The sequence below is a fragment of the Sorex fumeus genome, unplaced genomic scaffold (assembly GCF_029834395.1).
Source record: "Sorex fumeus unplaced genomic scaffold, SorFum_2.1 ptg000054l, whole genome shotgun sequence".
NCBI lineage: Eukaryota > Metazoa > Chordata > Mammalia > Eulipotyphla > Soricidae > Sorex > Sorex fumeus.
Genome location: NW_026606111.1, coordinates 17,910,800 through 17,922,807, shown reverse-complemented (window position 1 = coordinate 17,922,807; position 12,008 = coordinate 17,910,800). Strand labels below are relative to the sequence as shown.

At 39.3% G+C, this 12,008-nt stretch overlaps 1 protein-coding gene across 1 annotated transcript; it reads left to right on the top strand.

Moving 5' to 3' along the window:
• The first annotated feature begins 10,164 nt into the window (after positions 1 to 10,164).
• Positions 10,165 to 10,803, top strand: LOC130033501 (transcription elongation factor A protein-like 9). Its single transcript, XM_056125250.1, has one exon. The coding sequence runs from the start codon at positions 10,198 to 10,200 to the stop codon at positions 10,492 to 10,494; it is 297 nt and encodes a 98-aa protein (XP_055981225.1). The 5' UTR covers positions 10,165 to 10,197; the 3' UTR covers positions 10,495 to 10,803.
• Positions 10,804 to 12,008: the final 1,205 nt, after the last annotated feature.

The window sequence follows — 12,008 nt, the reverse complement described above, 5'->3', positions numbered from 1 at the left end:
ATGCAAATAGTGAAAGAGAAGAAAGTGACATGAAGAAAACAATTCCATTCACAATTGTGCCCCAGATAATCAAGTACCTAGGAATCGCCTTAACTAAGGAAGTAAAGGATCTGTACAAAGAAAACTACAAAACGCTACTTCGGGAAATAAAAGAGGACACGAGGAAATGGAAAAATATTCCCTGTTCATGGATGGGGAGAATCAACATTGTCAAAATGGCAATACTTCCCAAGGCACTGTACAAATTCAATGCAATCCCTATAAGGATACCCACGACATTCTTCAAAGAAATGGAGCAAACACTCCTGAAATTTATATGGAACAATAAGCCCCCGCGAATAGCTAAAGCAATTCTTGGGAAAAAGAAAATGGGAGGAATCAACCTACCTAACTTCAAGCTCTACTACAAAGCAGTAATAATCAAAACAGCATGGTACTGGAACAAAGGCAGAGTTGCAGACCAATGGAACAGAGTTGAATATACTGACATCTCCTCCCAAACATATAATCATCTAATCTTCGATAAGGGGGCAAGAAAAGTGAAATGGAGCAGGGAAAGCCTCTTTAATAAATTGTGCTGGCAAAACTGGACGGCTACATGCAAAAAAGTGGGCTCAGATCTCTGCCTAACGCCATGCACAAAAGTAAGATCGAAATGGATTTATGACCTCAACATCAGACCGGAATCCATAATGTTTATTGAAGACAAAGTTGGCAAAACTCTCCACGATATTGAAGTTAGTGGTATCTTCAAAGATGTCACGCCACTGGCCGAGCAAGTGAAAACAGAGATAGACAAATGGGACTATCTTAAACTAAGAAGCTTCTGCACCTCAAAAGAAACAGTGACCAAAATACAAAGACAGCCTACAGAATGGGAAAGAATATTCACCAAATACACATCCGACAAGGGGTTGATATCAAGGATATACAACGTACTGGTTAAACTACACAAGAAGAAATCACCCAACCCCATCAAAAAATGGGGCGAGGAAATGAACAGAAACTTTCGCAAAGAAGAAATCCGAATGGCAAAAAGGCACATGAGAAAATGCTCTACATCACTAATCATCAGAGAGATGCAGATCAAAACAACAATGAGATATCATTTCACACCACAGAGACTGGCCCACATCCACAAGAACAAAAGCAACAGGTGCTGGCGCGGATGTGGCGAGAAAGGGACCCTCCTTCACTGCTGGTGGGAATGCAGGCTGGTCAAACCCTTTTGGAAAACAGTATGGACGATTCTCAAAAAATTAGAATTTGATCTCCCATTTGACCCAGCTATAGCACCCCTGGGAATATATCCCAGAGAGGCAAAAAGGTATAGTCGAAGTGACATCTGCAATTGTTTGTTCATTGCAGCACTCTTTACAATAGCCAGAATCCGGAAAAAACCTGAGTGCCCGAGAACAGATGACTGGTTAAAGAAACTTTGGTACATTTACACAATGGAGTACTATGTAGCTGTTAGAAAAGATGAAGTTATGAAATTTACATACAAGTCGTACTACATGGAAAGTATCATGTTAAGCGAAATGAGTCAGAAAGAGCGGGATAGACACAGAAAGATTGCATTCATCTGGGGAACATAAAGCAACAAAACGGGAGACTAACACCCAGGAATGGCTCAGATTAGTACCAGGAATTTTGCTCCATGACTTGAAGGCCAGCCACATGTGCTAGGTGAAAAGGAAGCTCAGATAGAGAAGAGAGCACCAAATAAAGGGTGTTGTGAAGACCCTCCCAGGGTGGGAGAGACATGCTAAAAATAGTCTATAGACCAAACATGATTGCCACTCAATGCCTCTCTGGCAAAACACAGTACCCAAAAGAAGAGAGAGAGAACAATGGGGAATGCCCTGCCACAGCGGCAGGGTGGGGAGGGGGTGGGAGGGATGCTAGGACCCGTGGTGGGGGAGGATGGGCACTGGTGGAGGGATGGGTACTTGATCATTGTATAACTGAAACCCAAGCACAAAAATTTATAAGTCTATAAATGTACTTCATGGTGTTTCACTAATAAAAAAATGATTAAATAAAAAAATAAAATAAAATAAAAGATATAAAAAAATAAAATAAAATAAAATAAAAGAAATATTTCACCCAACTGAAGAGCCCAATGATCCTCAAAGGATACTTATGTTGTATCCCAAGAGAAAACCTCACAACCCCCTAGATCATTATCAGCAGGAAAGTTGTCAGACACATTACAGTGTGCCTACATATTTTGCTTATTTATTCTTTTGTTTTAGAAACAAAACCAGTGGTGCTCAGGGGCCATTCTCAGTTCCATACTTGGGAGTTGCTTCTAGTAGTACTCAAGAAATCACGTGGTATTGGGAACTGAATCTGGACCTCCCACATGCAAAACATGTGCTCAACCCTTTGAGCTATCTCTTCAACCAGCCCCTGTAATGTTATTTTAAATGAATACTCAGTTTAGTAATTCTAAATATATTGGAATTATGCCCGCTCGAGCAAATCGACGATCAACGGGAGGGCCTACATTCCCTAAAAAAAAAAAAATGAGGCAGGTGTTGCCACTTCACTGTGGTCTAGGGAAGAGGGAATTACAGGAAGACTTTGCTTTTACTGTTTATCTTTTTTTTAAGCCTTTGTGCCATGTACATAGTTTTCACTGAGAGAGTTGTCTAAAGTTGCTCTGGAATAATTGTGATCAGTGAGCTTGCAGAGAGCATGACATGTGGCTCTCTGATCTGAGAAAAAAAAAAAAACACCAGACTTGTCCATGTAAAGTTGCTATTGGTGGTGGAAGTGGTTTTCATTGTGTAAACATTGGTTTACGTGGAATTTCAGGAGTCTCACTTCACACTTTTACAGGTGTGTGATTATCATTTGTCCTCTCATCAAAGTTCCATTGCCATCCTACCACCAAAAAGATCACTCTTCTAAAGACAAACACAGGATGATCTAATTTATCTGTGGAATATAGAATATTGGATGATGAAATGTACTGTAGCAAAAGGGAGATGCTTAGATCATCCTTGATCCCAGTGTTTAAAAAGGACACAGACCGACAAAGAAGGAAAGAAATCAAGTGGTAAGAGAACAATAAGTAATGGATTAACAGGCATCAGGGCTTCAGTTATAGCAATGATTTGAGTGAGGGGTATAGTCATAAACTCAAAACACCGATTCAACAGAACTGAAAACATGAGATCTAAGTGGCAACTACAGGAATGTTATGTTTTTGAAAACATAAGATCTAGAGGCAACAACTGGCAGCCACTGTCAAGTTGACAGGTAGTAAAGAAGGAAGGGGTGAGGATTGGGTTGGGGAGGGAATCTGGGAACACTGGGGGAGGGAACTTGATGCTGGTAGAGGGATTGGTGTTGAATTACTGTATGCCTAAAACACAACTATCAGTAACTCTGTAAATGAAGGCTCTTCAATTAAAAATAAAATAAATTTTAAAGACCCTCTTCTCATTCCTCTCACCACCAACCTTTTGCTTCTGTAACCAACACAGCTTTCCCCAAGTCTACAAATCTGTTTTGTTGGGGGGAGTCCATTTACTTTAATTATTCCTATCCACATGAAAGAACAATTAGAGAATTGTCTTTCATTTCCTATTTTACCCAGTATAATAACCTCCCAAACCACCCATTTTATCCCAAAGGGCACCATTTCATTTTCTTTAAATACATTTCATAGCTCTTTGTCACACCAGAATTGTACCTGATTTCTATAAAAACACATCACAGAAAAGCAGCATCATTAGATTTTGATTTGCCTTCACCCAGGATCCTTTGAAAGCAGAACCTGAAACAAAAGGTAGGAGCTGGGAAGGTAGTAAGGAAGGCAGGGTACAAGTGGAAGCCAGAGAGACAATGCAGGGGTGAAGGTATATCCTAGAGCATGGCAGCCTCTGGTAGCCCCCACAGTCCCTGGCACCACAGCTCTATATCACCCGGGCCTAGTCCTAAACATTCTGAGAATAGCCAGGAGTAGCCCCTGAGTACCACTTTGGGAGACCCCTCAAATACTATTGAGGAAAAATAGAAGTATTATAATAGTAATAAATGTGATTCATCTATTTTGAAGCATTGAAACAAAATTATACTTTTATATCCAAATAAATACATGTTAAGTACATTAACCCCCTAAATTTTCATGATTATAAGTGGCTGTTTGAGGGATTTATGAGTTAAAAGTAATTAGGAGACAGTGGTTTGTTTACTGGGTTAAGCAAAAATGCATCTTACTAATTTTTCAATAAATCATGTCACATTATCTAAAATAATGTATTCACATATACCACATATCACAAACAACTATATCAAAAGTTTCTTTATGTGATATAAAGCCATTAAGATTGAATTTTAAGTAAACATAACAAAATCATAAGTAATATGGACTCTAAATTAAATTTTTTATTTAGATCATTTATGTAGAATAATCATACCAAAATGATGCCCCCAAATTAAGTTCTCTAGGAAATTTTCATGTTTATAAGTGACTGAGGGATTTCTGAGTTAAAAGTAAATGGGAGACATTGGTTTGTTTACTAGGTTAACATCAAGGGTTCCAGAGACCCAAACACTATACAAAGGCTGCAGGCTGAAAACCCCTTAAGAGGAACAAAGTCTTCCTGTCCACCTTCTGAGTCATGTGCACTCGAACATAATTGGGTTCTGATTTAATTCTCTAAACTTCAGTTTCTTATTTATCAAATGAGAATAGCACCTCTTTCCCGACTGCTATTCCTGGCAAGTGAAATGACAAATGGAACTGGCTAGCACAGCATTCAGTAAATCACAGAATGTGTGTGCAACATTTACACATGTATAGTATATCCCTGGAAGAAAAAACACACTAATTCAAAAGCTCATGCTGAGCTAATGAACTGATACATGCAACTGAACTGAGGAAACCAACAGGTAAAAAGAGGAAGAAAAAAGCACAGGAAGTAAGACAAAACAGACCCAACGTATGCTTTATGTTTAAACAAGCAAAATATTTACAAGCAACATAAATGTGTGTGCCTCCAGTGTACGCCCAAAAGAATGGCACCCCAAGGCACATTCTAATGTAAAAGGAATATAAGAAGAAAGATTAAGTCCAGCACCAAAATCTAGAAAGTCATCTTCATGTAGCTAAACACAATCACTGGTGCAGGTGAAAGGGGACCAAGAAACCACCTGATCAACTCAAACACTGCAAAAGGCCGTCCAGAGCGAAAATGACCTGTCCAAGACCATGCCCAAGACCATGCCCAGTTAGAGACAGGGACCAAACCTGAGCTAGGATTTCTAATAGAGTGCTCTTTTTTTGAAGATGGGGCGGGGGGAGAAATGTGTATCTAGTAGGGGTAAGAAGATGGGGTGGGGGACTGTCTCTGAAGTGCATTCAAGACAAAGGCATGGCTGGCAATGACTTTCCAGGTTGACAAGGTAGCAAGACTTTCCCCTAAAAGCACAATACATACTGTATCTTTTTTTTTCCTTTTTTAAAAAACAGAGTAAGCTATCCTCACTGTGAAAAGGACTGCTGCTTTCAGATATGTTTTCCACTTTCTGAAGGGTACTTCAGAATGTAAATGAGGCCAGATCTCTTCCTCAGAAGAGTTAAGCTCAGAATCATCACTCAAATGGAGCAAGCAGCTAGTAGAATGGCTGCAATGAGTTGGTTTCCCAGTAAATAGATTGAACATTATTGCTCTACTTCATACCCTCAATGGAACTCAGTCTCGTGAATGGAATGGTATATTATAACTGGCATAAAATAGGCCACCACTTTAGTTACAACACAGGATTGTCCAAATAAACAAGCATTAATCATGCATATTATGTAGAGCATAATGCTTCAGAGAGCTTCGGCAAGCAGCTCCAAATGAACTCGACCAAATTATACCATCTGACAGCTGTTCCGTGACCTGTGGGAAATGAGTTGGTGGTCTCAGTCCAGTTCCTAGTGGACAGGTGTCTGAAGCACAAAAACTACCCTCACAATCGGGCCTAATTAGCAACCTGGTTGTTGCAGCAGCAGTAAAACCTGGAGCCCATGGCACCGCCGCGTTGTTGAAAGCTTGTCTTGACATCAGGTGGCATGCGCGCTAAAGGTTTAGTGCAGAAATGCTCACAGTGGCTCATGCACACAATGTTGTTGCTTCAGGAGAAACAGACTATGTCCAGGGCTGGCTCTGTGCCTCCCCCCAGGTCGGGGATGTCCAGGAGAGAGATTGCATTCTTGGTACTGATTTAATCCACACAACGAATATGTTTGTAACATCTGCAGTATCATGAACCCCCACCTTTCATAAGAGCAATTCATTTATCTATCAGAGAAGAACCCTCGTGTACTTACCACTTCTCAAAAATCTTCCCCTTCCCCTCCTCATTTTAGTGAAACGTATGGGAGGCTGGAGTGAGAGCTCAATGGGCAGGAGCCCCAGCTTTGCCTGCAGGAAGCCCGGCTTCAAATGGAGCACTGCACGGTCTCCTGAACAGGCCAAGAGGAAGCCAAGTACAGCCCTGGAGCATCATTAGGTGTGGCCAATAAATAAATAAATAAATAACTGATTATTTCCTTAAACCTGCCTGCTTTTTTTTTCCTTTTTAATTTTTATTAGTGAGACACCATGAGGTACAGTTGTAAACTTACAAATTTCCGTGCTTGGGTTTCAATTATACAATGATCAAATACCCATCCCTCCACCAGTGCCTATTTCCCACCACCACGGATCCCAGTATCCCTCCCATCCCCTATCCCCCCCATCCCACCCTGCCTCTGTGGCAGGGCATTCCCTTTTGTTCTCTCTCTCCTTTTGGGTGTTGTGGTTTGCAAAAGAGGCAATGAGTGGCAATCATGTTTGATCTATAAACCTGCCTGCTTTTGAGGACGTTGCCTTCCCAACAGCCTCCCCCCTTCCCATCCCCACCTCTCAATGTGCAGCTGTTCACCCAGGAGCTCCACATACCTCAGCATCAGAAAATGGGAAAAGAGTTCTAGTTCCTGTGTGTCATTTTCAAGCCTTTCCTTTCCTGTCATTACAAACTCCTCTAATACTCTACACCCCTAGATCTATGTACCTTTCAGTCTGTCCTCTTGCTCAGAAAAATGTTAAATCTTTGCTTACAGGTTTCCTCGCTCAGCCTCTTCTGTTATCATCAATAAGGATTTCAATGCTACTTAGGTGAATCTTAATTACTCTGACTTCTCATTTCTAATCTTTCTTATCCTGAAGATTTTTTTTTCTTAACAAAACTACAGCCACCAGCTTTCATGAATGATCTTCAGACCTAATCGTGACCAGAAACTGCACTAGCTCCAAAAATCTCAATGTATTATTCCTTTGGACCACAAGTAACTCCTGGGTCATGTTGTTTTCTCACCTGTCCTTAGAGCTCATACATGTCAACCTATCCATTGGCACACAGCTATCTCCCTACTCACTGATTCCCTCTTCTCTCCTGCCATTCTTGGTGCCCCCGTCCTCTCCCTTTGCAGCAAATTCAACATAAAGTCCTATCTTTATTACCTCCAAATTACGGTAATTATTTTTTATTCACTGTATGTCCCCAGGTTCTAGCTCACAATACAGATACAATATTTTCTTAAAAAGGTATTAAAATAAATGTTAAAGAGTTACACTTCTGCTTTAGACATACACGCATAAGTAAAGGTCTTATTCCACACTGACAACAGGAGAACGAATGTTCTACAAAAGTATAATTTTTTTGTTTTGTTTTTTAGATCACTCCCAGTGATGCTTGGGGTACTGCACAGTGCCAGAGATAGAACCCAGGTCTCCCATGTATGAAGCATGTACTCAGCTTATTTAGCTATTTATCTGGCCTGAAAATCATAAATTTTATTCATCCCAACAAATAACTGAAGTTACAAGCAAGCAAAGGAAACTAATTCCAAAGAGGATCAAATCCCAACAAAAAGAAATACGGCCTAAGTGCTGTTTTATCTTTGCCAGAGCACAGGAGAGAGAAATAGCTGCTACACCAATAGATTAGAAGAAAGCTATAGTTTTCATAAAGGTCAAATTCATAAAGGTCAAATGCAAGAAAGAATGATAATGTGGCTCCAGTAGGAGGCCCGGCTACAAGAGGAGCTTGTAATTTCTCATACATTTTTCCTTAGTCATCTCCCAGGGCTGGAGCGATAGCACAGTGGATAGGGAGTTTGCCTTGCACGAGGCCACCCCGTCCGACCCGGGTTCGATTCCTCCACCCCTCTCAGAGAGCTCAGCATGCTACAGAGAGTATCTCACCTGCAAGGCAAAGCCTGGCAGGCTACCCATGAGGTATTCGATATGCCAAACACAGTAACAAGTCTCACAATGGAGACATTACTGGACCCGCTCGAGCAAATAACAGGACAGTGGTACAGTGCTACAGTGCTACATCTCCCAGGGGCTTACCAGAAAATCTGATGACAGAGTGAGAAACTGGAAAAAGTTTCCCTCAGTGTAATAGCAGGTGTAATAGGAGATTATCATCAAGAAGCACCCAGCACCAACCAAATGTCCAGGGAACATTTTAACTCCATAGAAGAAAGAAAACCAGGGCCAGAACAGTGGGTAAGTCTCTTACCTTGCATATGAGCAACCTGGGTTCAATCCCCAGCATGTTCCCTGAGCATACCAGGAGTTCCCTGAGCATGCCAGGTGTCCTGAGAATGTCAGGAGTGATCTCTGAATGCAGAGCCAGGAGTAAGCCCCTGCCATCACTGGGTATGAACCAAAAAACAATCAAACAAAAAAGGAAGAAAACCTATATAGTGCACCTGCTAAGACAACAAAGAATATGCTAATAACTCCAACACAAGTATGACAGTAAGTAATAAATAACATCAGTCTACAACAAATGGAGGGACAAAGCAATATTCCCCTCTATGCTGCAAAGAGGTTGAAAATGAAGGGTGGAGAAAAAACACTGATTTTTTTGAAGCCCATCTTGTCTCTACCCTATGAACAAAATAATAGCTGCTAACCACTGGAGGAATTTAAGCTTGTGATGCAGTGAAGGTAATGACAGTCACAATGAAATCTAACCCATCTTAGTTAAGACTGACTAGAGCAGTTCAGCCTCTTACTAAAAGCCTAACTAAGGAAATTAAGTATAACCATTTTTTTCACTAAAGTGTAATTTACTGAGTGCCTAAGATAAAATTCAGTGGCAGGGCTCATGCCTTGCAGTCAATCCTAAGCACTTTCCTACACCACTAAGTATGATTCCAGCACCACTGAGTACAATGCATAAAGCCACATATGTAACCAACCCCAAGCATCACAACAAAGTATGACACTCCTGGCACCTTAACAAGTGAGCAATCCTTCAAAGAGGCACAATCAAAAAATATAATTTATTGTCATCTTCTATATCCATTTGCCCCTAAAGTCTAGCATTTTTTATAATAACAATCATATAAAACCACCAAACCCAAGATAAAATCACGTGGTGGGGGAATGAGGTAATTTTTTTCAAGTCTGACTTGGTTGGAAAGTCAGCTGTTGGAAATTTTAACAAAGAAATAAAAAAATTAAAAAGTCAATATAAAAGACAAAAATTAAAGCACATCTTCCAAGATGATGAGTGAGCTACACAGCAATCCATACAGAACTTCAAGATGGGGGAAATTGGTGAAATTAAATAGAAATTAATAGAAATTATTCAAATTGAAGAGAGAAATACAGGCAAAGGGAGAGAGCAGCTGCTGTGGGAAACTCAAAAAGTTCTCACATGCATTTACTGAGAGTCTCAAATGAGACAAAAGTGAGACTGGGGAAGAAAAATATGTAAAAAACAGCATTTTAAGCATATTATGAAGAGACTTCTTTTTGATGGCAAACAGTTTCATATACTGATTGTGGCATCAGTTACAAAATCTCTGCACATGATGAAATGCCATAGAAACATACACCATAAAAGATATAAAACTGGAAGAATTCAAATAATATCTGTAGCTTAGTTAAGAGTTAATTTCTAGGTCCGTGTATCACAGCCCTTCAGCAGTGTGGGCGGCGGTTCCTGGAACCTGACTAAGGAGTCAAATTGCCTCAACTTTTCAGGTCGGCTGGTCTGTTGCTGTTGGCGCTGCACAGCACTGGAAAAGGTCGGGAAGGAACTGACCAGATCTGCACAAGAAAAATAAAAGGTGAAAAAAGGAAAGAGGGAAAGAAAACGAAGAGTGGGAAAAGGAAGAATAAACACAAGATGAAACCCTGTCAGATTATTGAAGAGAAACCAGAAAATGAGAGTGAACCAAAGCTTGAAGAAGCGCCAAAGCCTGAGGAAAATCCAGAGGAGGAGAAAGAACCAGAGGAAGAAAATGCAGAGGAAACTTTTAGAGAAAGGCTGATTCAGCCTCTCCAGGAATTTAAAGAAGATATACACAACAGGCATCTTAACAGTGAAGATATGTACAGGGAAGTGAATGAGTTGGATGAGATAAGGAGAGTAAGAAACAAACTTACAGTGATGTGTTGGAAAACCACCCTTATCTCTACTTAATGTAACACTCATTTTTCTTATATTAACATTGCCATTTTACTCTTTTTGATTTTTAGTTTCCCGATATACTTTGTGCATTTTCTACTTTGAACTTGTTGCTAATAGTAGTTTTAGTGCTTTGCTTGTTCACTGTGTTTTGAGCCAATCTGTAAGTCTCTGTCTTTTTAATAGGAGAGCTTATTTGTACAAAAGAGGTTCCTGATAGGATATAACATGAAAAAGGTTACTAAGTAGTATGTGAATTTCACATTTTTGGAAAGGAAGAGTACATATATATTTCACATATGTGCACAGAAAAAAGTGAAGTTTGAAGGACAGTTAGTTAATTGCATAGGGCTATGAGTGATTTTTAAAACTCTGCTTATTATATTTCCTTACTGCTATGATGTACATGCATTATCTTTAATAATAATAAAATATTATTATTATTAAAATATTATTATTTTATTATTAAAATATTATTATTTAAAATAATAACAAAAAAGTTAATTTCTAATGTGAATTTCTTAGTTTTGACAATTATGTACACATAGTATGATCATTGGGGGAAGTCGTGTGACAGATATAGTGAAGTCACTAATATTTTTTATCTTATTTTTAATCTAAAATTATTTCAAAATAAAAACAATTGAAAAAAATTTTATAAATGAAGGCTGGAGAGACAGTACAGCAGGTAGGGCAATTGCTTTAAATGAGGCCAACCCAGGTTTGAGCCCCACCACCCCATACAGTCCCCTGAGCACTGCCAGGAATTATATATCATTTTTATATAAAATGGCCAAGAAGATTAAGCAAAAAAAAAAACCAATAAAATAAACTCAGTATTTTAAACAAAATGAAAATCACTACACACACACACACACACACACACACACACACACACACACCACAATACAATATTGCTGAAAACAAAAATAAAAGGTCTATCTGCAATCAGAAAGTAACAGAAACATTCCATAAATAGGAGCCAAGTAAATAATTACAGCAGATTAGTAGACTTCTCACCAGAAATTATGCAAGTGTTTTGGGGCATTTGGGGGGGGGGGGGCTTTGTTTTTTTGTTTTAGCTCTCACCCAGCTATGCTCAAGAGTTACTTCTAGCTCTGCACTCAGTAATTACTCCTGTTAGTGCTCAGGGAACCATATGAGGTGCTAGAGATCAAATCCAGATTGGCAAATACCCTACCTACTATACTATCAATGCAAGTATTTGATAATGAAGAAAACTCTTTAAAATGCCTAACAAAAGGTGTGGGAGATCTATACAATGATAACTTTAAATAAGAAGGAGATAGAAGAAGACCTTAGGAAATAAAAAAATATCTCATGTTCATAGATTGGAAGTATTAGTATTATTAAAATGACTATTCTACCTAAGCTATCATATAGATTCAATGCAATACCCATCCAAATAAGACGACATTATTCTAGAACCTAGAAAAGTCAGTAATAAAGTTTGTATGGAAACAGACCAGATCATGAAAAGCAAAACTATACTGAAAAATAAGAAATGG